A 24,231-nucleotide genomic window follows, 5' to 3' on the forward strand; every position below is an offset into this window, starting at 1 on the left:
TCTTGTCAGAAGATCGCCGTTGAGAGGACCTCATAGCTTACTGGCTTGTACTGGCGTGTTGAACACCTGTATCCGGAGTTGGTCCAGCTAAGCATATAGAAACACGCCAAAGAGTAGAAAATCACAAACTTAGGAAGATGAAGCTAGCAAGTATCAGCACGAGAGAGTATTCCTTGCAACCAGACTACGCTTTAATCTTGCGCTATCCCATTGACAATGACTCGAACATTCAGACAGCCCTGCTCTGGATAAGGTACTCCAAAGTCCCTCCCACACTCAATACTCTCTTGAGAAGTTTCATAGAGTGTAAGATCCAGACGTCGAATCAAGCTTGCCAGACCCATAAACATCTCTGCTATTGCCAAGCTACAAAAGATAGTCAAGTTCCACTCAAATGTGACTTTGGTGCCATATACTTTGACTTACTTTAAACCGAGACAGCTCCGACTACCTTTGGAGAAATTGACTAAGTATTTGTCGAGTCGTTCGCCGTTTTCAGTGGCTCTAAGCCATCGATCTGGATCAAATGCATCCGGGTCAGGGAAGACAGTAGGATGTCGGAGCATCAGATGATTGCTCATGGAGATACTTGTCTGTGCCTAGAGTGTAAGCAGAAGAATATCGGATAATACTCTACCAAAGCCCAAACCTGGAGATACTTGTCAACTTACACCACATGGTATGGGATATTTCTGATATGTCAATACTTCTGAGGGTGCTACTCGTGAAAATCTGCCGGAGGTTCCTGATGCTAAACGCATACTTTCGTTGACGACCGCCGTCTAATAGCTCTTTTTGTTATATACCGATAAAACGACATAAAAGCAATGAGAACGGGCTCACCAGGTATGGTAATTGCTCTAATTGACTCCATGTTGCCTGTGAATCTGTGTGAGGCATGACCTGTCGTAATTCCTCTCGCATGCGATCGAGGATTTGCGGATTGGAGTAGATGTGAAATGTAGCGACAGCCAATGCCCGACCAGTTGTCTCAGTCCCAGCGGTAATCAACGACATGCCCTCATTCTGAATTCGCTCTAGTCTCCTATCTTCCTCCAAGCTGTAGTCATGCGGGTTAACTAGAACATCAATAATATTTTTCGACTCATTGCTCTTCTTCTGGTGGAGAGAATTTTCCGCTTTGAGGGCTTCATTGTATAGATCTTGCTTCTGATTCGCCAGGGCCCAAGCATGAACATTGATCTTCTTCACAATGCTCAATGGAAGAGACTCAAGCCATTTGAGAGGTGGGAAGAAGAACTGGAGATGACAAAGCCTGAATAGACCATTGATCCCATCTCGTGCAGTGTGATTGAAGTTTTCACGTTCGAGGTGCCCTTCAGAGTATCCATACGTGTAATGATGAATGATGTCCGCCGTTAATGCAACGAAGCCAGCATCGATATTCATGGGCTGTTTTGAGTGAATTGACTCTTCAAGGTGGAAGAGGAGACGCCCCAGCTTCTCATAAATCAGTGGCTCGATCTCTGTGATCGCTTTTTTAGAAAAGAATTTGTTCAACGGTGCCCTTCGACGACGATGTACTTCCGCGCTCACAGTGCCGAATGTAGAGTCGGGTAAACCGAAGGCATTCACAAAATCGATATCTTTTTCACGTCGTTGGGAGCTTGGTGCGTAGACTTGCTGATAATAATCAGGGTCATTTATATGGACTTCGTTGGGATTGATGCGAATGATAGGACCTGGTTGAATTTCTTAGTTCCACTCGTTGACCTCTTGAATAACTTTCCATATAAAACCATGAAGGGGTTGATGTTGGTTACCGTATTCTTCATGAAGCCGTCGAACCTCCCATATGTACATTCCACCCTTAATGACATCGAAATAGAATTGGTAAATATATGAAACAGCCGCCAATCTCGGACCCGGAATGTGGCTGAGCGGATGAAAGAATAAACGATAGATACTGCGGTAGGTGAGCCAGCACAAAGATACTGTAAAAAGTAGGATTAAATATGCCATGTTGGTGCTGAGTACGCAAGTTAGTACTTGCCTGACAGTTCGTTCAAAACACTTTTTGAAAGACATCCATCCTACAAATACCTCGTAGCTCGAGTTGCAGATCTTGATACAATTGCGCATAGGTCTCCACATTCTGAACTAAACGATAGGAGGAAAATTGACAGGCGCTAGCTGCATTAGTATCATCGGGCTGCATCTAGTGATGCAGCTAGTCAAGAGACGAAGAGAGGGTGCACACTGGCAGGTCTCTGTCTCTTGAAAGCGAGACAATACTAAACATCGCCGCTGATTTGCTGTATCTTGCCGTGTTCTTGGCCAGATTACTCGTAAATGAAGTTCCAAAAGAAGGAGACTGCCTTTTAATACTGATTCTCTAATATACCATCGTCTTTACAAGTCTTCGTCGTCATGAATTTATCGCTTTAAGTTAACAAGCAAGATGATAAAATCAAGAACTGATTTTGAAACATCGAAGACAAAATAGTTTAAAAGTATGTGAAAGATGATATCATGTTCTCAAAGATAGAATATAGCCACCAAAAGATCAACAGTGATGACCCCGTGTATGCATTGTGTATGTACTAGCAGCTGCAGCAAGGCCCGACCCGCTTGACCCGCCCGAAATTCAACAAAAACATTCTGTATTTTTGATTCACATGGACAATGTCATTATATCCAAGTTGGCAATTTCCCCGAATGTGGAGTGATGGCATGTGCATAAGCGAATGCAACGCCCACTCTATCTCCGCAACGTTTCTTTAGTCCAAAGACCTTTGACATGCGCATAGTGATTCTGGAAGAAGTCTGACAGACTCTTCCAGATAAAACATACATCTTCCTCTATTCTGTGTCATCTCGTGGTGAAGAGTTTGTAAAGCGTTTGTGATCAAAAGCGATAGATCCTGTCACTAGCTAGTACTACTAGCATACGTAGGACTAAAAATTTCGGAAGGAGATAAAATATAGGACCGTGCCAACACGTATCTTTGTGCCGCAAAGTCCATCTGATGCATCAATCACTTGCATATGAAGCAGACTATTATAGGCATCTGAAGGCTGGCGAGAACTCCCCCAAGAGAACTCATCCCAGGGACAGTATAGTAAGCCATCCCCCCAGCAAGAGCATGTGGCAATCCCATGTACGGACAACTCCCAAACACGCCAGTTCCTATATCCTCAGTGCTATAAATTGAGCGGGAAGCAAAAGGAAGATAGCAGTAGCTTCTTCCGTTAAAAATGACCAAAATACCACTACTGCTCACCATGTGGGTCTGCATCTTCCAGTCATCGTGTATACTTCATGTCGATAACTGAGATCGTCTTCGTGCGGGGTCTTCTAGAGCGGTCTTTTGATCGCTTTTATATATGAGTTTGCTTTTCCGCAGGTGGCTTGAGCATTGGCCATCGAGTGTCTCTTTTACAATAGCCCAATAACCTATTGCAATAGGTTATTGTAACCAGATAGAAGCCGATCATCATGGATTGATATATCCTACACGGGCACGCGGGCACGGACCCTGGGTGTTCTTAGCGAACGACCTGCGATTGAAGAGAGAAGTATACAGGGCTGATTGCAGATTCATAGCTCATTGATGGGAAGTGGAGTAGCAGCCCTGGGTGGCTCATCTGTCTAAACTAGATAGTAGTCAGGCGGAGTATGCCTCTGATCTTCATTGAGGGTCGATAAGAGACCACGGCGAATCGTGGAAGCAGAAGAGCACATAGTTGTGTAGGCACTAGTAGTTAACTACTCATTAGTACATGATACCGCAGGCCAGGTATAAGCCGTTGAACAGCAGGGTACCTTCAACACAATCCCATATTGTTGGATTCGAGTCTGTTAAAGCTGCTACGTTGATGAATTTTTTATAATAAGGATACTACACTCGAAGGGCCTAATGGAATCAGTTCTGTATTAACTTCTAATTGACAGTATTCATTTCACAGGTGTACCCTATTCCTTATAACTACAGATCAGCGCGTGCTGGCTCACCCGCCCACACACGACGGATCAGCTCACGGATCGGAGTGCGCTCAATCGCACGAGGATTCCAGTAAGGATTCGAAACAGCAATATCAGCTGCCTTATCCACATCTTCCTCCTTCATTCCAAAGTCCTTCAGGCCGCGCTTGACCTTGAGCTTGGTCAGCAGAACATTCAGACCATGAGTCGCATCGCCATTGCTGTCCGGCAGCGCATCGGCAAGCTGCTTCATTGCTTCAGGGATATTGGGAGCATTGTAAGAAATAGCATGCGGCAGGACTGCAGTATGTGTCTCCGCATGGGGAAGATTGAAGCTGCCACCTAGAGTGTGGCACAATTTGTGGTGAATAGACATGCCAACGCTTCCAAGGCATGTTCCACAGAGCCACGCGCCATAGAGAGCACGAGAACGAGCAGATTGCGAAGACGGGTTCTCAACGATCTCTGGTAGGGCAGATGCGAGAGCGCGTGTGCCCTCGATAGCCATCATATTGATGATAGGGTTGGTATTACGGGCGTACAGGGCCTCCACTAGAAGCAATGTGAGTTATCTGCCTGGTTCTTATTCGTATTGCTTTTTTGAGAATCTTACCGGCATGAGCAATAGCATTGACACCACTGGTAGCACTCATTGCGGCTGGGAGAGTCATGGTCAAATCGACATCGTAAATGACCGTACCGGGCAGAATCTTGGGATCGGAGCGAGTCTTCTTCAACCCATCTGCAGTCTCACCCAGAATAGGCGTCATCTCACTTCCAGCATATGTTGTGGGAATACAGATATGAGGCAGGCCGGTACGAATACTGATCGCTTTCCCCAGTCCGATAGTGCTACCACCACCAATGGATATGACTGAATCGGCACCCTGCGCCTTCGCATAATCGAGAGCTTTATCAGTGATATGAGTCGGAGTATGCATAGTCGCCTCGCTGAAGATCCCAGCCACCTGGCCCTTCAGAACAGCTTTCACAGACTCAGCCTGGTCAACCTGCTGCGGTGTCGACAGCACTAGAGGTGCCTGTACTTGCAGACGAGCGATCTCATCAGGCAGCTTCTGTAGAGTGCCACTTCCGAAGACGACACGGCCTGGATTGGAATTGTATTCAAAAGTGTCCATTTTGGAAATAATCTGATAAATTCAAACAAGACCAATCCAATCTTTAGGGCAATCCGTCTGATCTTATATTCAAGTCTCCCCCCCCCCCTCCACACCCCACCGGATTGGCTCAGCGTCATAACTGGCCGTGGTGGGGTCAAATCGGCAGTTCTCATACACTTCAATTCCGATGACTGTGATTATTCATGATTTGTATAGTTTCAGTCATGAATACCCCCCCTTTATATTCCTCTCTTTTCCATGATGATCAGGACAATCTACCTACCAATAATCCTTGTGTATCAATTCGAACTGTTCAAGTCTTCGCAATTGTGAAAGACGGAAATCCCCCGTCGGATATGACTAAGCTCGGATATAATTTAGCCAGTTCGGATGTGAGTAACTTCATCATTCCATTGAAGCACTTCTAAGATTCCGATTGATTCATTTACATTTTCCCGGGGTACTTCTGTAGATTTCTCGAGGCCCTTCATCGGGCACTACTCAATGGTATATTTAACATAAGTTTTCTGCACAGGGGTATCAAATCATCTCACGCAGCATCAGTCCATATCGGCAAATGCCATAACGTGCTGTCCACCACTGCGGTCTTTGCCCTTAGCCTTCTTGCGCTTTTTACGGTCCGCATTCTGCTGTTGTTTCTTATCGTCATCGGAGTCATCGCTGTCGTCACTATCTCCGAGAAAATGTTTGCCTCCAGCCAGCTCTGCTTCACCAGCTCCAAGTTCCGGGGATTCATGCCAGACCTTGACGATCTGACCACCGCCAGAGACCATGCGACCCTCAACGTCAAATCCAAGACCAACCACGCCTTCGGTCTCATCATGAACGTCCGTTGAGACGACCTTGTTGGGACCAATGCGAATAAATTTGACGGTGCCATTTCCGAGACCAGCTGCGATCATCTTGCCGAGGCCCAGCTCATCCGGCACAACCGCCATAGTCTCGATAGACTCACCACCTTCGGCATCGCGAGATACGTAGATCCGTTCATCTTGGTCGTCCCAAGCACCTTTCTCCCAGAGGGTCACCACACCGCCGGAACCTCCAACGGCGACCTTCTCGCCGCGACTGGTTCCACTACTGGGAAGGCCACCTATATAAGTAGAGCTAATGAGCTCCTCTTCTTGATCTTCACTGCGCATCAAAACACCTCGTCGAAGATCTGTCACAGCTAGGGTAGTGCCACCAGTGGTGACCCACTGCTTGCTGAATCCCGAGGTACTTGTATCGGAGGCCGGGAGAGGAGTGAGCGAGGAAATATAGTCATCATGGGGGTGATGGGACTGCTCAGGTCGAGCGGAGACCTTAGAGTAGGGAGTTCGGAGATCATAAAGATGTAAGGCGCTCGAATCTGTGGCAAGTAAAAGAGTTTGGGGCGAAAGGGCGTGAATAACGGTTGGTGCATCGACGGAGCTAAAAAAAAAAAACATTAAAATAAGTTAGAATTAGGCTTCAATTGCATGAAAAAGTATACCACGAGGGTGCTTTCATCATACCCATCCTTCTCCAAAGGGATTGCAATCTTATTAGTCACTTTTCCCGTCTCTGAGTTGGCAGCTTTCACCAGTCCGTCTGTGCCAGCAGAGTACAGTGTCTCGCCGTCGACGCCAAATCCCAAGCATCGACAGCTGCCCTTGTGTCGCCGTGTGGTCCACATAGTATCAATGTGTCCTTTACCATTGTGCGACGAAGATGAAGCAGCATCATCCTCGTCGTCGACCTCCTCTGATGGCAGGCGGAATGTCTGAACATGTCCCGCAGCCAATCCAACCGAGACCACAGGCTCCCGGGGATGGATGGCCTGTGAGAACAGATCCGATGATAGCGGAAGTGAACAGACCGTTTCAAACATGATGTACAAAAGAAAAAAAGTGAGAAGATCGCTCACTTTTAAAGGATCGGCGATACTTTGGAGCTCTAAGAAGCTCCGCGCTTTTTTTTCTCCTCGGGCCGATGGATGTTCCGCTCCGCCTTTTCGATCTACTTTCACTTTTTATTTTGGAGAAGTCTCAACTTCAACAACAGAACGCAATTCGATTGAAAATACAAAATGAAAGACAATAAACGAGAGATCCAGAGATTTCACCCTCTATAAAGAAGTCAAGAAATAAATACAGAATACTATAGCCAAGATGTCGTGTTCAACGGCCTTCAATGTCCAGGCTCAGCTCCCCAGCTCCACTCCGCCAATCAATCAATCCATCTAAGAAGAGTAGGTAGATCCAATTGGTCCAACCTTGATGTTGGAGAAGATGACCTTGGCATCCTTGGACTCCGACTCGACAGTAGCTGGCTTGCCAGAGTCAGTGCCGCAAGTGCCACGAGCAACACCGGGGCCAGTGGCGTTTGTGGGGTAGCTTTCGCCGTCGAGCCAGAGCATGTTGCTGTTGTGGTCATCCCACAGGCTCATGACAAGAACCATACCCTGTTCCAGACCCTCACCCATGCCGGACATACCGTTGTACTTGGCAAAGACGTCATCATCGCCGAAGGCCTTCTTCTGGGCAGTGCAGAAGTCTGTCGTGATTGAGTTACCAGTGACGCCGGACACGTCCGAGGCAGAGTTGGCAATGACCTTGCCGTTCTGGACGTAGATACGCTTGATCTCCTTGAGAGTGCCGGTAGCGGTGTTGTCGCTGGTTATGAACTGGGTGACGACAGTCATCTTGGACTTGGTGTCAACAATCTTACCAGGGCCGAAGAAGCTCTCGTTACCCATACGGTAAGGGTTGAAGTCACAACCATCGGGATCACAAGTACCAGCATAGCGAGTCTCGGAGTAAGTGCCACCACATTTGTCGCCCTCGCACATAGTCTGGCCGGCCTCCTCGCAAGGGTGAGGAGTGAGAGCAGTAGAGATGCTGTTGGCCTCCCAGATATCCATCTCCGCACAGCAGGAGCCGTGGCCACCAACACCAGCGTTCTTGTCGTTGTCAGATGGCTCCCAGCCGTCGACGTTGCCCTATTCTGTTTATTAGTTTGATGGCCGGAAATTGTATTCATTGTTCTCCAGAGAAACTTACCTGACCGTTGATGAACTTCAGGTCACGAGGGCACTGCGAGTCACAGTAACCGGTTCCGTACTTAGCACCGGCCTTGTTGTTCTCATACTTAGACATACCACCGTCGGCATCCATAGAGACGAAATACAGAGCACCGTTGAGTCCGCATGGGAGAGTAGAGACATCAACATCGAAAGTGAATTCTTGGTTCAGCAGCTTGAAGATCTGGTAGGTGCTGTCGTCCTCCATCAGGAACAGACGAGAACCAACATTGTCTCCAGTGACGAAGCTCAATGACAGAGAATCTCCATCAGCCTCGACACCGTAAGTGCCAGAGTAGTCTGCGCCATCCAGAGCACAGTTTTTGGCACAGGTCTCGTCGTCAGGGCAGAGATCGGAGTTCCACTGTAGGAAAGAAAGCATTGTCAGTTAGCCTTTTCCTTTTTACATGTAGCCATGGATCAAATCTCACAGTGTTGCCAGTGTAACAGTTTGTCGAGCCGTCTGTCGAGTGAACCCAACGCCAGTTGGCGTCAATACCAACAGAACCCTTCTGGTCGGTACAGCCGCTGGCAGTGCACTTTTGCCAGGTCAGAGAAGGCTTGGTCTCTTGGGTCTGCGTGCCAGCCTGCTGGGCACGAGCAGCCGCTATAAGAGCCGTTAGAAGGATTCCACGTTGAAACATCTTTGCAGAATAGAATATAATAGAATGAATGAAAAAGTCGGTCGTCTGTCCTGCAGCTGATGAAGAGAAAAGAGACACAGCAAGGGTCTCCCTGAGCCATCTTTATACCATTCCTGCAGAGTCAAGATTGATTCAAAATTAACTGCCATGAAAGGCCCCAACAAGTTCATCCACCGCATCCTGACAGGATGACGGACCACAAGACCGTCCCCAAACTGGCAAGACAGGACCCTTCATCTAAGCAACGGGGGCTTCCAGATTAGGTCAGGGCCGAGGTCGTGCATTGATTTGAGAGTGGATCGGGCTCCGGAATGAGGATGGGAAAGATCTACAACAGCAGTACATACAAACTATGAAGAACTTAACAGGATGGAAAGCGAAACGATTGATCTGGGTCTAGCAGTTGCAATAATCATGGCCATGGAGATGTACCCAAGCCACGTTTCCTTATAGTAACATTGCCATTGGAATTGTTTTTCAGAATACAATACCCAGGCCGCCAGAAATATCCTTCGGTGATGGCCATCGTTTGTGAGAAGCCTCCAAACCTTGATGTCTCTAGTTTGCCCTTGATCTTTAAGTTTTGCGGAGTATCTGTCAGGGTCATAAAACGCTAGTGGAGGGCACACAAGCCAAATATGCCACAAAAAGCCTCCCCCGGCGCGTGGCTGTATGAGTGGATAGACCACTACGGGGTAACATATTTTGAAAACAACCATGAGTGAAGTGGTAAGGCGAGTCTTTCTGAAGCAGTCTCCATGATCTTTCGGGCATAGAGTGTTTCAGATCAGCAACGTCGCCCCTCAGCGGTAATATTCCACCAAACACTCGGATAAAACAGAATAAATATCCTTCAATGAGAAAACAGCTCTCAAGCGCCCGGAACTATCCTCGCAGATATCATACCCGACGATATTAATTCGAAACATACACAATTCAGTCGACGTGCGAGGTTTGGCGATCGACAATAGTGAATTTTGGCGAATGTAGTGTCTCAAGTTCGTCTTTCATTTCTACGAGAAAACAATGAAGAGCAATCTCCGAACGTCGCGATATGATATTGGTGAAAATTTAAGCTCAATTGCGCACAATCACTGATCGGCTCATGTGCCGATAACCCTGAGGGAGTTAATGTCGCATGTTTACTTCTTCCTGGTCCGCAAGAAACGAAATCTGCCCTCCCTCTAATTTGATCCCGGTCCCGACCCACTGCGGACTCGCTAATAAACAGCAAGGCTTGACTTGCAGGTGATCAGTGGATATATCTACAATTGATTGGGCGGGGATTCTAGCCTGAAGCATTCAATGCTTCCCGAAGTTCGGGATGAAAATGATATGAAGGGCGACTGCAAGGTCTTGGCTTGTATGTACATCCTAGTAGTACATCTAGTTATGAAGTAACAGATTATACACCAGTCGAATGCATTAACACACGTTGAAAATAACATTCCACCGCGATATGTGTACTTCGAATAATACTGGATTCGCCCATGTGCAAACCCTTGTCCACTTCCAACATTAACTGACGATTAGCTACACTACACTGACTACTGTTCAATACCGGCAAACGCAAGCCACTGTCGAATGTGGCGGGTTTCCTACGATATTGAACGAAGCCTGCAGCAGGGGCTCTTCACATTGACTGCGATTTTACACTAGCCAACCGCCAGTATCTGCGCCCACAGCACAAAGTACACAGTGGCGGCTGGTCTTATGCAAAACCCATCATCCCGTTTACTTATGAAATGTTTTTCTTCTTCAGAATTAATCAAGCCTGAATGGTATCCATCTTTCTCGAGAAATGTATACGAAAAAATAATATTACCAAATGCGACACGGCTGTTCCATAGCATTACTAGTGAACTAGTCAAATTCCCTTGGACACTTCAAGTCCCCGCAATATGTGTGCATAAGTAAGATTGGACCGGGGGTCATACCATAGCCACTAAGAATATTCTAGAGAGAATGAAGACCTTGGCCTTCGAAATTATCCACTAGAAAGCCGGCTTGTCAGCGTCTAGACAGGATATCTGAAGTGTTTTGTCGATCTTTGCCAATTGAGAAAAGGTACTGACTATGGGGTCTTGAATAATTTCTTGGCATGAACGTATTTAGCCTGATCGAAGTACATTGCGGCCTAGGGCGGGTGTCCCTCAAGGATATAGGATTTAGGTAGCAATATCCTCGGAAGAGGAGAGAATGCAAGCATTGTCTTCAAGACAAAGTCCTGGTTTGGATGGTCAAGTGATGAACTCTTGTCATGAACATCAAATGGTTCTTTATGGAGCCTCTCACTGAAAATAATACCTATTATTTTCAGTGAAAATGATATACTTACTACCTGGTAGGTAATCAGGTAAGTGAAATACTACTATTATCAAAAACGAATGGACTGTTCAAGCGATCCAGTTCCTCTTATTATAACCCATTTATCGATTAAAGTGAGAGCGTTAAGTGTTAGTAAAAGCGATGAGCAGGAGTCACGCATTTCGAACGGTTATCTACGGACTTGAAATGTTGTTGGCAGCTCTTGGAGATAGCCTAGGCCATTCTACAAAGTGTATTATATCCTTTCCAAGATCTATAAAAATGATCAAAAACGCTATTGTAATAGTATGTACTGACAGCGTAAAATTTGGATCAGCAAGGGGTATTGAAACTTTCTGGGGGTTGCAAAGTTTCACGGAGACGTTAAGAATCAAGGGAGAAAGGAGTACCTGTTCATTGCTGTAAATGAACATGAAGCTGATGTATATAATCAATCAATTCAAGCGAGAACCATGAATTTCCCAAATTATTGACTAGTTCGACAGATTTCACGATACTACAATAACTGCTGTCCTCTCTACATAAGTAGATACACTAGGGGTGGGCGTGGAGATTCTACGTTGCAGTGTACATAGTACTATGTACGCAAGAGGCAGAGGCCAAAGCTACGTATAACACGAAAGTTGATAGGTTGAGAGCCGATGGAAGTGGAGGGGACTGCGGGCCACCCAGACGAATCAAAGTTGAAGAACCATACATACTGTATTCTCTCGGTAGAATCGCCTTCTTTGCCGGGTTTGGTGGTGCTTGGCATTGTGCGCAAAAGGAGAGAGTCCAGGGGGATCCAACTTCGTATTCCAATTTTCTTCCTGGCAATGCGATTGGATCAGACATTACATTACTCCATACTCAGTGATGATCTCGTAACGTCCACCTGCTCGCGTGCCATTTTACCGAGTCTGTCAGATCGACTTGGCAAAGTCTTAGCCTTGAGTAGATGGAGTTTCGGCAATATCAAATCCATTTTATTGATCCTGCAGTACTTTATGCACCTCTCTTTTTCTTCTTTTCTGCTTTTTCCACCTTTATCATATCATAGTCCATCCTTAAAAACAACTTCCATCTTCTGTAAGTATCGGCATCTTCCGCTGACTCCTACGGACAACCAACGGACGTCAACCCCCCTAAAACCACAACTGGAGAAGCCCCACCGACGCGTGGCGAGAAGTTTTCCTTCGATGATCCCATTGATATTCCCGCTGGCAGACAATTTCTGGAGTTCAGCGGGGCTGTTGATTTCCGCTCTGTCCACTCCGCTGTTCTTTTGGATTGGAATAAGATTACGAGCATCACCGGGGTCTCCATCGAGCGCGCAATAGCCAGAGGTCGAGCGGACGCCATCACTTTTTTCATGACGATCGAATGGGGTAAACCTTTCGCACGCCCCCAAATTCTCCTTAAAAATCCTGCGTAATCCCCGCGCGGCCCCTAAACTCCAAAAGGCTTTCGATACGACTTTCCTTTGCCATTTGTTCGCAAAATTCGAGCTTGTATCGTGGCTTTGGGGGCTATGCTTCCCGTCTGACATCCAAGTTTTCTTTTCATAACTTCAGGATGAGAGGCATGTCTTTTTAGACATTTAGCTTGTTCACCATCCCGTCATGTTGTTTCTCGGCGTCTTGTTCGGTTTCTTCCTTCTTGTCGCTATTGCGGAGCGTCAGGATGAGGACTTATCTTCGTTTGTAACGGTGAGTAGGCCCCTTAAGATGTCACCCTATATTTACCACTTCCTCTCGGAGTTTCTAATACCATGACTGTTTACTCCGTATAGCTTCCTGAAGTCCGCGCCCTCAAATTCAATGTCACTCATTTCGACCGCGAGCGAGAACAACCGGGATACTTGTTCGTTGCGCCTTACGGGCAGATCGACCCAGAGGAGCCCTCCAAAAAGTATATGCAGTACCAGGTTGGGCCATACATATTTGACACCGATGGCGTATGTCTTCTCTTTCCTTTTCGGACAAATTAAATGTCGGCGATAAATCCTGACTTCAATACAGGAACTCATTTGGGCTGGATCCCCCGTAACTGACAACCGCAACGCATTCGACTTCAAGGCAAACTGGAATATCGATGGAGACCCACATCTTTCTTTCATTCTACAACACGAATATGAAAGTGATTCTGACAGGGGCGGTGGTGTGATCATGGACAGTGACTACGAGGTTGAGCATGAGGTCCTGGTTGTGAACGATCTCGACGCTTTCAATATGCACGAATTCAATATCTTGGACGGCGGCAAGACTGCTTTAGCTTGCACGTACAGATCCCAGCTTATCCGTCTCGACGATTTCGACCGACCAGATGAGGAGAGTTGGGTTGTCACTGGTGGTTTTGTCGAGCTGGATATCGAGACATCCGAGGTCCTTTTCGAGTGGGATTCTTTTGACAAACTCTCAATCCGCGAATCTGTGAAGTTTCTAGAGACCGACGGCGTAGCAGGCGAGCCTGGATGGGATTATGTGCATATCAACGCGGTCGACAAGAATTCCGCTGGAGATTATATTATCTCCATGCGGTTTACAAACACACTTTACTTGATTTCGGGACAGAACGGCGAGATCATATGGCGTCTTGGAGGCGCACAGACCGACTTCGAACAAGATTTCACCTTCTCCAAACAGCACGATGCCAAGTTTGTCGAGTCTAACAGTACTCATCATACCATTTCAATAATGAACAATGCTTCGGATGAGAGCGAAAATGAAGAGGAGCTATCCTCTGCTCTCTTTGTCGAGCTAGATACTACCGTTTCGCCCATGACAGCCCGCGTTGTTAAACGCATCAATCGTCCTGATGGCCAGCTCACCCGTCTTCGTGGTAATGTCCAGCAACTTCCAAACGACAATGTATTTATCGGATGGAGCGAGCAAGGGTACATCAGTGAACACTCATCTGATGGTGAGATTCTCATGTCGGCTCAATTCGCATCGACTCGCTACTCAAGCTACCGTTCCTACAAATTCGATTGGATTGGCAGGCCCGCCACACCACCAGATCTAGTCGCCTCAGTATACGGTGCTAGTGAGCAAGAGATGATAACCGTTATCCACGTCAGTTGGAATGGTGCAACTGACATTGCCAAATGGGATTTTTACGCTCGGTCATATGAGGGAGGCAGTGATGTTTTCATCGGGAGCACAAGCAAGACAAGTTTCGAGACAATGTACATTGCTGAAGGCTTCATGGACTGGGTGACCGCCAAAGCCATTGATGAGCAGGGCAACGTATTGGGATCATCAGCGATGCACCGTTCTGATATTCCAGACTGGGAGTTAGTGGGTTTCAATGGATTATCCTCTGAACCAACACCTGATGATCCAGAAATTCTCCAGACAGTCCGGGAGAAACTAGATTCCGGCCAATACGGAGACCTCCATGATGAATCTATCACGGATGAAGATCGCAAAGCAGCCATCTATTCTGCCACGAAAGAAGTCGCAGAGTCTGTGTACAAAACATATGGCATGATCCAAGTGGTGCAAAACATCGCCATCGGAACTCTGGCCATTTTCTCCGTTGGAGGTGTACTCGCCGGTCTTTGGTTTTACATCCGTCGCCGCAAAATGCGTTCCTATGAACATGTGCCGTCAGACGAGGTGCCAAATGACGAGGCAAACAAACACGAATGATCATTAATTCTCTCTTTTCTTCCGCATATTATCGCCGCACATGATGACTCATGTTGTCCATTCGGAAACAAGGTTAATCATATTATTGCATTAAGAGCATTTCACTGTACATATACCCATACATACCAGAATTGAACATATGAATTACATTTAAGATGATAATCACTCAGCCACTTGCGCAGAATAACCTACAGTCCGTATATTTCAATTCTCCTCGAAGTAGGTCAAACAATATCATTGTCCTCTTTCGAGGAATAGACTCGTCAGTGTATGACTAGCATAAAGAACCACTAATTCCTGATCAATAGCTTACTATGACTGAAATTTGATGATATTAAATTCTCAAGTCAAAAATTCTATAGTAGTCTTCCAGACTAATTCTATCTATTTCTAACTAGATATCCCATTTATATTCCGTACATATGCGCATAGTACATACCGCTGCTGTGCCTGGAAACCCAACAATGACGTCTTATCTTATCGGCGCGTCTTGGCGACGATCGAGCCTCGGCCCAACTTGACCATTTCATCAACTCCTCTCACTGATCATCAACCATCCATCTCGTCGAGACAACCTCGATCACTTTGTTGTACCTCTTGGAATCACTCGTTCAGGTCCAAGGTCAACTATTTGCGCACGTTTGATAGCAATCTCACCACCAACCATGGCGCTGTACCATCAAACCGTGGATTTCCTATCCGACTCCTGGGCCAACCAGCGGACTCAGCTGCCCCTATTAGCAGTATCAGGGGCATCATTCACTCTCGGCCTCCTTATTCGATCGTTACTCAGTGGGCGCGATTCAACAGAGAGGATTCTACCTTCGCCCCGTGCAAGAATCTCAAATGGCCTTTCGGAAGATGAGAAACATAGCCATCCTCTCCCGAATGACGTGCTTCCGGGTGCTCGCGATGTTGCCAGTCCTTACGGGTCCATCCGAGTCTATGAATGGGGTCGAGAGGATGGTCCAAAAGTCTTATTAGTTCACGGTATCACCACACCTTGTATTGCGCTGGGTGGGGTAGCCCATGCGCTAGTTGACCGGGGCTGTCGGGTAATGCTATTCGACCTGTGAGTCAAATATACTACTATGTCTTACATGAAGTGTATGCTAAGAATGAATGTGCTAGATTCGGACGAGGATACTCTGATTGCCCTGCAGACCTACCTCAGGATAACCGCCTCTTTGCTACCCAGATTCTTCTTGCCCTCTCCTCGTCACCGATCGCGTGGACTGGCAAAGAGTCAGGGAAATTCTGCCTAGCGGGCTATTCACTTGGAGGTGGAATTGCGGCAGGATTTGCTTCATACTTCCCCCAGATGCTATCATCACTAGTCCTTCTGGCACCGGCTGGTTTAGTCCGCGACTCGCAAATAAGCTTCCAGAGTCGTCTCCTCTATTCGCGTGGTCTGATGCCAGAAAATCTTCTTGGATACCTTGTTGGTCGTCGCCTCAGAGCTGGACCTCTCGTGACCCCGAAAAAATCAAACCACAAGAAGTTGAACGCGGCCGATGCGCTTACTGAAGAGCTTCCGTCACAAGATGCGGCAGAGATCCAACTCCTTTCTCGTGAATATCCATATGTCAACATCCCTTCAGCAGTTTCGTGGCAGGTAAATAACCACTCAGGCTTCGTACACGCTTTCATGTCCAGCATGCGCCATGGTCCGATTTTGGGTCAACGACAATGGACCACTTGGGCGCGTTTGGGAGAGTACTTAAGTGCCCAGAACAGCATTTCACCTTCAACTCAAGGCGAGAAAGGGCTGCCAAGTGATAAGGTGCACATTCTTTGTGGTAACACCGACGCCATCATCATTAAAGATGAACTAGTCACAGATGCTACTGCAGCCTTGGGTGGTAATGCTGCCTTCAAATTCTATGACGCTGGTCATGAATTCCCTAGCACTAAGTATGAGGATGTGGCGGCATATATTTTGAAACTTCTTTGAAATAGTTCATGGATGAGTCTTGATGCATGTAGAAGTACTACTTGCAGTAGTACTCGTGAGGCTTTGTTACACTTGATAGAACATATTATACATAGACGAGAGATATCACAATTTCCCTTTCTTTCTTTCTTTCTTTCTTTCTTTCTTTCTTTCTTTCTTTCTTTCTTTCTTTCTTTCTTTCTTTCTTTCTTTCTTTCTTTCTTTCTTTCTTTCTTTCTTTCTTTCTTTCTTTCTTTCTTTCTTTCTTTCTTTCTTTCTTTCTTTCTTTCTTCCTTCTTGACCTTTCTCTTTTTCTGTTTGATTTTCTGTTTCCTTTTCTTTTCTTTTTTCTGCTTGAGCTTTCATTTCTTCAAGATTTCATCCACCGCATTGACTTGATTTGAAAGCCCTGCAAAATGACTTGAGCGCTCTTGCAATCGTGCACCAGCATAATAAGGACCCTCCGATGCAGGAGCTCGTGTATAACGATCAACAGTGCTGCGATTTGCTCGTGGGATTTGGTTGATGTTGCTCTGGCTGAGGGCTGTACCCGTGGTACCATTTTGATTACTGGTTCAACTATTAGCCATGTCCAACCCATGGTCTCTTTGTAGCATATACTTACTTCGTAGAGGCTGATTGAGGGATAGACATGATTCTGGGTCTGTTTCGACTCTATTGGAAGCTTCTAGTTTGCGTACTTGGTAGTATTCCGCTGGAACGTGGCGTCGAGCTGAAAAAGGCAATGTAGATGGAATGAGACCTCGATGATTTAGAGGTGTTGCCACTCTTCAGGGTCTTGTAGTGGAGTTTGAAGCTGTAACTTGATATGTCTTGGAATGTGATGGCAATAGTGAGACTGGCTTCAGTCCTCTATATATGCAAAGAACCTGTGAGGCTATGCAGCCGTAGACAGCATGCCTTGACACACGCGAGCTCGACAGGAGTTTGCATGGCGGCCCACATGGATGAACAAGCTAAGCAAAGAAAGGAATGAAAGAAGGATCTTCAGTTCGCATGAAAGATGATGAGCGAGTCCCACTAAAGGGCCTGTGACACCATTCCTCCTTCAGGGTCGACGGATCTTGTGGCCGAAGGTAGTCCGCATCAGCAACGACGGGTTCGGAATTCCGTCTTTGGCACTAACCGTGCGGCCATTTAGTGCAGATTACATACCCACAAATTCAAAACAGGCGACGAGGCAGATGCCATTGGTCCGGGCAGTGCATAAAACTGGGGGCATGAAAGCAGGAACAAGATGCAGCAGGACCATGAGTGGAGCCTGCACGATTCTCGGGCTACTGTACAGTACGATTCTGGGCATGAATGAATCAAGGGCATGCCTTCAGGGACTTCTCGGCACATGGCAAGCCACATGTCTTAACCTAGGAATAGCCCGATAGAGTATATGAGCCGTGGAATGAGCCAAGGGATAAGTGATGCTTATGCGCGTTTACGCGGAGGGGACGTTAGATCGTCAGTGAGAGATCGAACAAGGGCAACAAGTGAGGAAGACCAAACGTCATTCTCATCGGTCTAGACTGCCATGCACAGGGCTGGGATCGCCAATCCCTCCTAAGCGACAAATGTGCTCTGCAATGCGCGGAATTTCGTCGCGTGGACTGACGACAAAGGGATGAAACAAAGTCGTGGGACCAACGTGGTCGATCACATGGAGATCATGCACTACTGCAGGGGAGTTCATGAAGACAAAATAAAAGGGAAAGAAAGAAATGCCAGAGAAATTAGAATAAGCAATGAAGTGCGAGATGCAAGCATTCTTCGAACCACGCGTGAAATATGCATCCTCATTCTCCTTCACAGTTGCCAACGTCTATCATTAGGAAAGGCGATACTCAAACTGAACCCGGGCATACATAAGAATTGGAAAAATCAGAATTAGACAAAGAATTAAAGCCATCGTCAGCTCATACCAGCCACGTCTACCCCCAGCTAAGCCTTACGAGGCATTCTATTCTGCATAGCCATAATACCAACCCCAGGAATGCTAAGACCCGCAAGTTGCTTGGTACTGTGTATAATCGTGCTGTTTCAGACTGAATCAAGGGTCCGAGGATAAGACAAAAAAAAGCATCAAAAGGAAAAGGAAAGGGGCACACGTGGATTGCCTACTCCCTTCGGTCGAGTATGACGAGTCTACTAGAAGTAAAACTGCCTAAATAGGAAAAGCATCAACATGCATCTCGCCCAGAACGACTTCAAGTGGCCCCACGGTTTCTAAGGCCGTGCTCTTGCAGGTGGCTCAAGCCTCATGAATGAACAAGTTCGTGGTTATCAAATTAGTGCCAACTTCTTTTTATGGGCAATCTCGGGGAAAGCATTGAGCGGACATCCGAAATGAAGCCAAGTCAATAAGGACTGGACCATCTAATTCGCGTTCGGCTTGACTATGCCAAGCAAAGTAATATGTAGTAGTTTATTCCAAACGAGAATAAATGGAAAATCACTTCTTCATCGTTCTGTACATAATAGATACACTCTAGGCTGGCTCGGTCCGCGTGGACTACCGCGGCATGCAAAGGTATGTACAATAGCTTATGCGTTGGATATGCTTTGGACCTTGCGCATAGCCACGAAAGCCATATGGACCGGCGTTTCAGATATTAAGGTTGCTTTTCCCACGCGCACCCCCTGGTCAGCGATCATTCCAACCTTCCGTAGTGAGCAATGTTTGACGACGTTGCAGGTCCACTTGCTCGCTCAAATATGCAAGGCACGCTTGGTCTGAGCTGGGGAATCCCAACAACCTTATCTCAATTCTGCTTAGCGTGACGCTCGGTGATCCCCGAGCTGATGTTCAATTTAGTACAGGGTAGGAATTTCTGGCCCCATATGCCAGCCTATTGCATCAATTATTGACCATTCAGCTGATGGGACAAGACGAATTTCGAGGCGTGGGGGGATGTTCGCACTATGTACTACCAACCCGGCGGGCTGGTTCTACGCCCGGCTTGCCCTACGCTTCTTTTTTGCCTCCATGTAATCCGTGTTTAGTTGGAATTACGGAGTACAATGAAGAAAATTATCTGGGACTGTCTAGAAAATCAGTCTTGCAGAGATAGACACAGCCCCTGATTATAGAATTTTCTACCTATCACACAAACATGGCGAAAATGGAATAAATTAATTTGCCAAGGGGGGGTTTATCGACAGTAGTTCGCAGGGCGAATACTAAAATAGTAGCGATCGTCCGGATGATCATCCCTTGGGGAACAACGTTTGCCCCGGCGCTAGCTAACTAAACTGAGCGCCAGTCTGAAACGATGGTCGATGCTTCATGGCCCATGAAACCAAGCACAACGGCCCCCAAAAAGGTCCGGTCGTGATGCCGAAGGGCCGCTGCATCCCCTTTATCAGTTGCCCGTACAACGTTTGGCCCCTGCATCCATGCCACGAGAAAAGACGCGAACAAGAGAAGAGCTTCAAATCCCGACGCGGTCCTCTCTTTCGTTCCGCGCGCCACGATGGCCATGCAGTCCAAAAATTGCATCATGATCTAGTATTTGAGTTATCCCCTTTATTCCCTTGGGAGTACATAGTAGTAGTATATACATCTTATGCATCTCCGCATCTTTACTCTTTCTCAAAATGGTATACAGTCCGAATTAACCTAAGAAGACGCTTTTCTGCTGGATTCCTAGGTCAAACCACTGTCACGACAGCCACTCCTTGCGACAACCCTGGAATGGAAATGTTGACAAGTCTTCTTACGTATATTTAGACAAAGGGCAAGCGAGGATCATAATATCCTATGGCACGCCTGACTCGTAGCCCCCGGAGACGGTTCGTAATCGGGAACGGTGGCTGAGGACCCCTACCAGTTACACGATTGCGTGAATCAAGGGATGCTGACTGTAGGGTGCTTGTGCATTGAGGTAAAATTAAACGAAGAACGGAGCACTGAAATATAGAAGTCAAACGATAGACAATTGGTGGCAAGGTTCTTGTCCCGACAACGTGGTTCAACCTAATGTTTGCTGGTACTGTAGATTGCTTTTTCCACACGCGATGCTTTATACGTAGGACCGCTCTGTCTAGGTTTTGGTCGGTGATTTGAAACATTGGCTTAAACTCTCATTGAATTTCTTTGATGCTGGAATCCCTTTGCTTCTTCATGAAAAGTCATGAGCTCCATTTTTGGGGAATAGTCACCTCAAAAATCGACTCACACGAGCAGGCAACCCAATCAAGGCCATGTCATTATCCATAGACTTCTCCGAGGTCGAGGTTTTGAACTTTCTGGACACTTTCGATTGCACAGTATGCACGGATTGAATATTGTGCGCCTTACTGTCATCTTCCATTTTTGCCTCGTGCTACTTGGAAATATTTCTACGCTGGTATAGGTATGGATAGCACATCATCTGATACATTGGTCTAGACTGGGTTTGACACACTCTCCCATCCCTCCCGTCTGGGATCTCGTGACTCCTCCAGGAACTGAACAGCAGCACGAAGAAACATAATGAAAAAGAAATACCTGGCCCGAGAATGTCAAAAACCGTCAATCAATATAGAGGATGGGAACGGAACATACACCGCAACAAAGCAGCACAAGGCGATAGTAGCAAGAACGGCTGACCCATACCACATCCATCCGAAGACTGTCAAGCCACCATTGTAGAGTAGCCAGGCTGCTGAAAAGAAATCAAGGACGGCGTTTACCAAGATAGGAACTTTAACCTGACGGAGACGTAGCAGTCCATCTGCCAGGGACCAGATCGAGGGTAATAAGAGCTAGCACAAGATCTCAAGTAAGCCACATCTATACGTATCATATATATACTAGCATCTTCATACTATTCGCAGATTTTGTCAAGAAAAGGAAGCTATCAGCATCTGCCATACTTACCAGGAATATATAGAACCCCGTCGAATTCTCCAGAGTCATATGGAGAATAGCAGCCAGCAGGGCCGTAATGACTGCGCCGCCTCTGTAGTATAAAGACCTACTCTGCCATTCGGGCCCGAAATCTGTTGGGCACAGCATGGCTCATTTCCTGTGGTTGAGTTCGAGATGTGATGAAGATTGAAAGTGGACTACGCGTCTGCGTCGTGAAGGCGGCCCCGCACCGACATGTCTCCACTTGCGGGCCAATCAGAAATAGAACAATCAACTCACTGTGAAGCAATTCACGGATTACTATGTAAACATAAGGCGCGATAATCGTCGATTGGATTGCTACCATTTATTTTGGATTTTTTTTTTTTGGCAAATAATATCTTTATCAATTTTTACAGCAACTAGCTGCGCAGTTGATCTATCACATCAGTATACAGATATAGGGAGAAGTGGACTGACTCCTGGGTCCGGAATGTTCCATTCAATGATTTACCTTCAACCCCGCACGAAATATTCTTAAGCTAATCTCTTGAGTTTACCAAGTACATATTTATCAGCCTCGGGCGAAGCTGATAAAATGGCGACAAAACACGACTATAGGTATAGTCGTGTAACTTGCCATCAAGGACTTCAAGTATATAATCTACGCCTCATTTCCTGGATTCCAGTATATCCATGGCCTACTGTATCCTTTATCAAAGCTTAACATACTAACTAATTAAATCAGTGCGGTACTTGTGTACAAAGGTATCTAGGATAAAAGCTGTACATTGGTTGAAATAATGGAGATCATATGATAATATTTCCCTATCTTCACAATGTGTAGAAATATGCCTTGCTTTGGAGCTTCCAATTTCAATGCCATTCTGCATTATCTATTGAAGAAAGATGCCAGCGCCGCGTCCGCGCTCATTGTATTGTCTGATAGGCGCTTCTCCAAGCTCAAATACACATCCGGTAGCCATTCTGGCTTCGACTCACCCAAGGCCATACGAGCAATAGCCTCTCCAGATAACCAGGCTTGGCACATGCCATATCCATTGAAACCGGCCGCGATCCACTCACCACCTTCGATGTTTCTATCGCTGAAGCTCGCTGGGACGCTACCGACAATCGGGAGCTGGTCGGCAGTCATGCCGATAATTCCAGACCAAATCCTATTAAGTGAAGTACCTGCAGACAATGTCTTATTCGTCAACGGGTTGGTCCAGCCCTTGTCGAAGATTCTCTGTGGAAGCAAGCTGGTGAGGTTCCCCGCAGAGTCGGCACTGATGACAGAATCATCAGAAGACAGAAAGTCATCCAGTCTTTGGCGATCTCCTCCAACAAACAGATCACCGGTCTCGGCGTTCTGCTGCATCCAGTATAGACCTTGCTCAACTAAGGTAGTCTCGGGATCATAGTCTTGTTTCGTGTGGAAGAGCCATGAATTAGCACGGTTCCCCCACTGTGGACCCGGCTTTTGGGTGGACATAGTTAGTCGGCAAGGGAAAAGAGGACCTCTAAGTTTAGGCAGAAGGTGCCCGGTGAATGCATTCACGCAGTGGAATATCTTTCCTGCCTTAACCGTGCCGCGAGGGGTTGTTAGGGTATAGGAATATGAAGCGTCAGAATCCGAATCCGACGAGACAGTGATTGAAGTCACAGGTGTTTTAGTCTCAACTGAAAATCGATCTGGGTAACGCTCCAGAAGACGCTGGAGAAGGTTTGTGACTAGTTTATAGGGCCAGAATACGTGAGACTCGACGGCCAGAGCACCTTTAGACTTCCTGAAACTAAATTGCTAGTAAGAGTCAGTATGCTTGTCAAGGACAGCTTCACCTAATCGATATTTCAGTCTATACCTTTTCAGCCGTTTCTCCGTCAATTATGGTATATTTTTCCTCCTTCTGCGGAACTGCTTCCTCAAACATGCGAATAGAGCGACAGGCTTCGGCAAAACCTTCATCATCATCAAATGTGGCAACCGTTGTGACTTCTCTGATCTCGCTGATGATATCCAGATTCTCAGCTTTGGCAACCCGTCTAATTTCTTGCAGAGTCCGCTCACAAAAGCGAGAGATCTCGTTGGCGGCCTCGGGTCCAAAGGCATCGGCGAAACGCCCATGAAACACTGGGGCATGACTTAGCAAAAAGCCTCCATTGCGACTTGTTGCTCCCGTAGTAAGGGAGCGAGCTTCAAAGATGGTAACGCTTTTATCACGTCCTAGATGACTCTCAAGAACTGTCTTGGCAGCACTGCAGCCTGTGATACCAGACCCAATGATGGCGATATCAGTATACTGTGGTAACTGCTCTGACTGAACAGTCGCGAGAGGATGCGCAGGTTCCTGCCAGGCTGATACTGTAGGATTGGATACAGGAACTCCGGGGTCTTGGACGACTTGATTGACCAATTTAGCCAGTATCTCTTGAGGGAGTTCGGTTGCCATCTTGTATTTAGTATGATAAGGCAGAATTTATTTTGGATATCTTTGACCAGGTATAGAATATCTTTGATTGAGAACGATTTGGGAAAGCGCTTTGTCTTCTATTATATAATTTCGCTCACGATCATAAGCCAGGATCCAGGGAATCTGCGGTACCACATGTTTATCTGCTCCAGATTGAGTCTTCACGATGAGGTGTTGGGCAATTCATGAGGGGATTGTCAGTCACGTAAGTCCTCTTCGCGGATCCGCGGATCCGCGGTCCCTATA

General features: G+C 46.6%; 9 protein-coding genes across 9 annotated transcripts; 2 read left to right on the forward strand and 7 right to left on the reverse strand.

Annotated features, from left to right (window-relative positions):
- Positions 1-191: 191 nt before the first annotated feature.
- On the reverse strand, positions 192-1,983 carry N7469_008522 (cytochrome P450; the record flags this gene model as incomplete). Its single annotated transcript, XM_056647440.1, has 5 exons — positions 192-366; positions 427-599; positions 672-782; positions 844-1,703; positions 1,785-1,983. The coding sequence occupies 5 exons, from the start codon at positions 1,981-1,983 to the stop codon at positions 192-194; spliced, it is 1,518 nt and encodes a 505-aa protein (XP_056497205.1).
- A 1,967-nt stretch (positions 1,984-3,950) lies between these two features.
- Positions 3,951-5,085, reverse strand: N7469_008523 (maleylacetate reductase; the record flags this gene model as incomplete). The annotated part of the gene is made up of 2 exons (XM_056647441.1): positions 3,951-4,498; positions 4,560-5,085. The coding sequence occupies 2 exons, from the start codon at positions 5,083-5,085 to the stop codon at positions 3,951-3,953; spliced, it is 1,074 nt and encodes a 357-aa protein (XP_056497206.1).
- A 542-nt stretch (positions 5,086-5,627) lies between these two features.
- Positions 5,628-6,940, reverse strand: N7469_008524 (WD repeat-containing protein jip5; the record flags this gene model as incomplete). The annotated part of the gene is made up of 2 exons (XM_056647442.1): positions 5,628-6,501; positions 6,585-6,940. 2 exons carry the CDS (start codon positions 6,938-6,940, stop codon positions 5,628-5,630), a joined length of 1,230 nt encoding a protein of 409 aa, XP_056497207.1.
- A 351-nt stretch (positions 6,941-7,291) lies between these two features.
- Positions 7,292-8,775, reverse strand: N7469_008525 (glycoside hydrolase family 7 protein; the record flags this gene model as incomplete). The annotated part of the gene is made up of 3 exons (XM_056647443.1): positions 7,292-8,050; positions 8,112-8,495; positions 8,563-8,775. The coding sequence occupies 3 exons, from the start codon at positions 8,773-8,775 to the stop codon at positions 7,292-7,294; spliced, it is 1,356 nt and encodes a 451-aa protein (XP_056497208.1).
- Positions 8,776-12,704: 3,929 nt separating this feature from the next.
- N7469_008526 (uncharacterized protein) lies at positions 12,705-14,735 on the forward strand (the record flags this gene model as incomplete). The annotated part of the gene is made up of 3 exons (XM_056647444.1): positions 12,705-12,791; positions 12,875-13,039; positions 13,104-14,735. 3 exons carry the CDS (start codon positions 12,705-12,707, stop codon positions 14,733-14,735), a joined length of 1,884 nt encoding a protein of 627 aa, XP_056497209.1.
- Positions 14,736-15,400: 665 nt separating this feature from the next.
- Positions 15,401-16,689, forward strand: N7469_008527 (alpha/beta hydrolase; the record flags this gene model as incomplete). Its single annotated transcript, XM_056647445.1, has 2 exons — positions 15,401-15,807; positions 15,867-16,689. 2 exons carry the CDS (start codon positions 15,401-15,403, stop codon positions 16,687-16,689), a joined length of 1,230 nt encoding a protein of 409 aa, XP_056497210.1.
- A 341-nt stretch (positions 16,690-17,030) lies between these two features.
- Positions 17,031-17,322, reverse strand: N7469_008528 (uncharacterized protein; the record flags this gene model as incomplete). The annotated part of the gene is made up of 2 exons (XM_056647446.1): positions 17,031-17,238; positions 17,294-17,322. 2 exons carry the CDS (start codon positions 17,320-17,322, stop codon positions 17,031-17,033), a joined length of 237 nt encoding a protein of 78 aa, XP_056497211.1.
- Positions 17,323-21,183: 3,861 nt separating this feature from the next.
- N7469_008529 (uncharacterized protein) lies at positions 21,184-21,580 on the reverse strand (the record flags this gene model as incomplete). The annotated part of the gene is made up of 2 exons (XM_056647447.1): positions 21,184-21,426; positions 21,542-21,580. The coding sequence occupies 2 exons, from the start codon at positions 21,578-21,580 to the stop codon at positions 21,184-21,186; spliced, it is 282 nt and encodes a 93-aa protein (XP_056497212.1).
- Positions 21,581-22,403: 823 nt separating this feature from the next.
- Positions 22,404-23,964, reverse strand: N7469_008530 (NAD(P)/FAD-dependent oxidoreductase; the record flags this gene model as incomplete). The annotated part of the gene is made up of 2 exons (XM_056647448.1): positions 22,404-23,315; positions 23,377-23,964. 2 exons carry the CDS (start codon positions 23,962-23,964, stop codon positions 22,404-22,406), a joined length of 1,500 nt encoding a protein of 499 aa, XP_056497213.1.
- Positions 23,965-24,231: the final 267 nt, after the last annotated feature.

This window comes from Penicillium citrinum (assembly GCF_028827155.1).
Source record: "Penicillium citrinum strain IBT 23319 chromosome Unknown utg000008l:1.0-2707905.0:1.0-2709502.0, whole genome shotgun sequence".
Lineage (NCBI taxonomy): Eukaryota > Fungi > Ascomycota > Eurotiomycetes > Eurotiales > Aspergillaceae > Penicillium > Penicillium citrinum.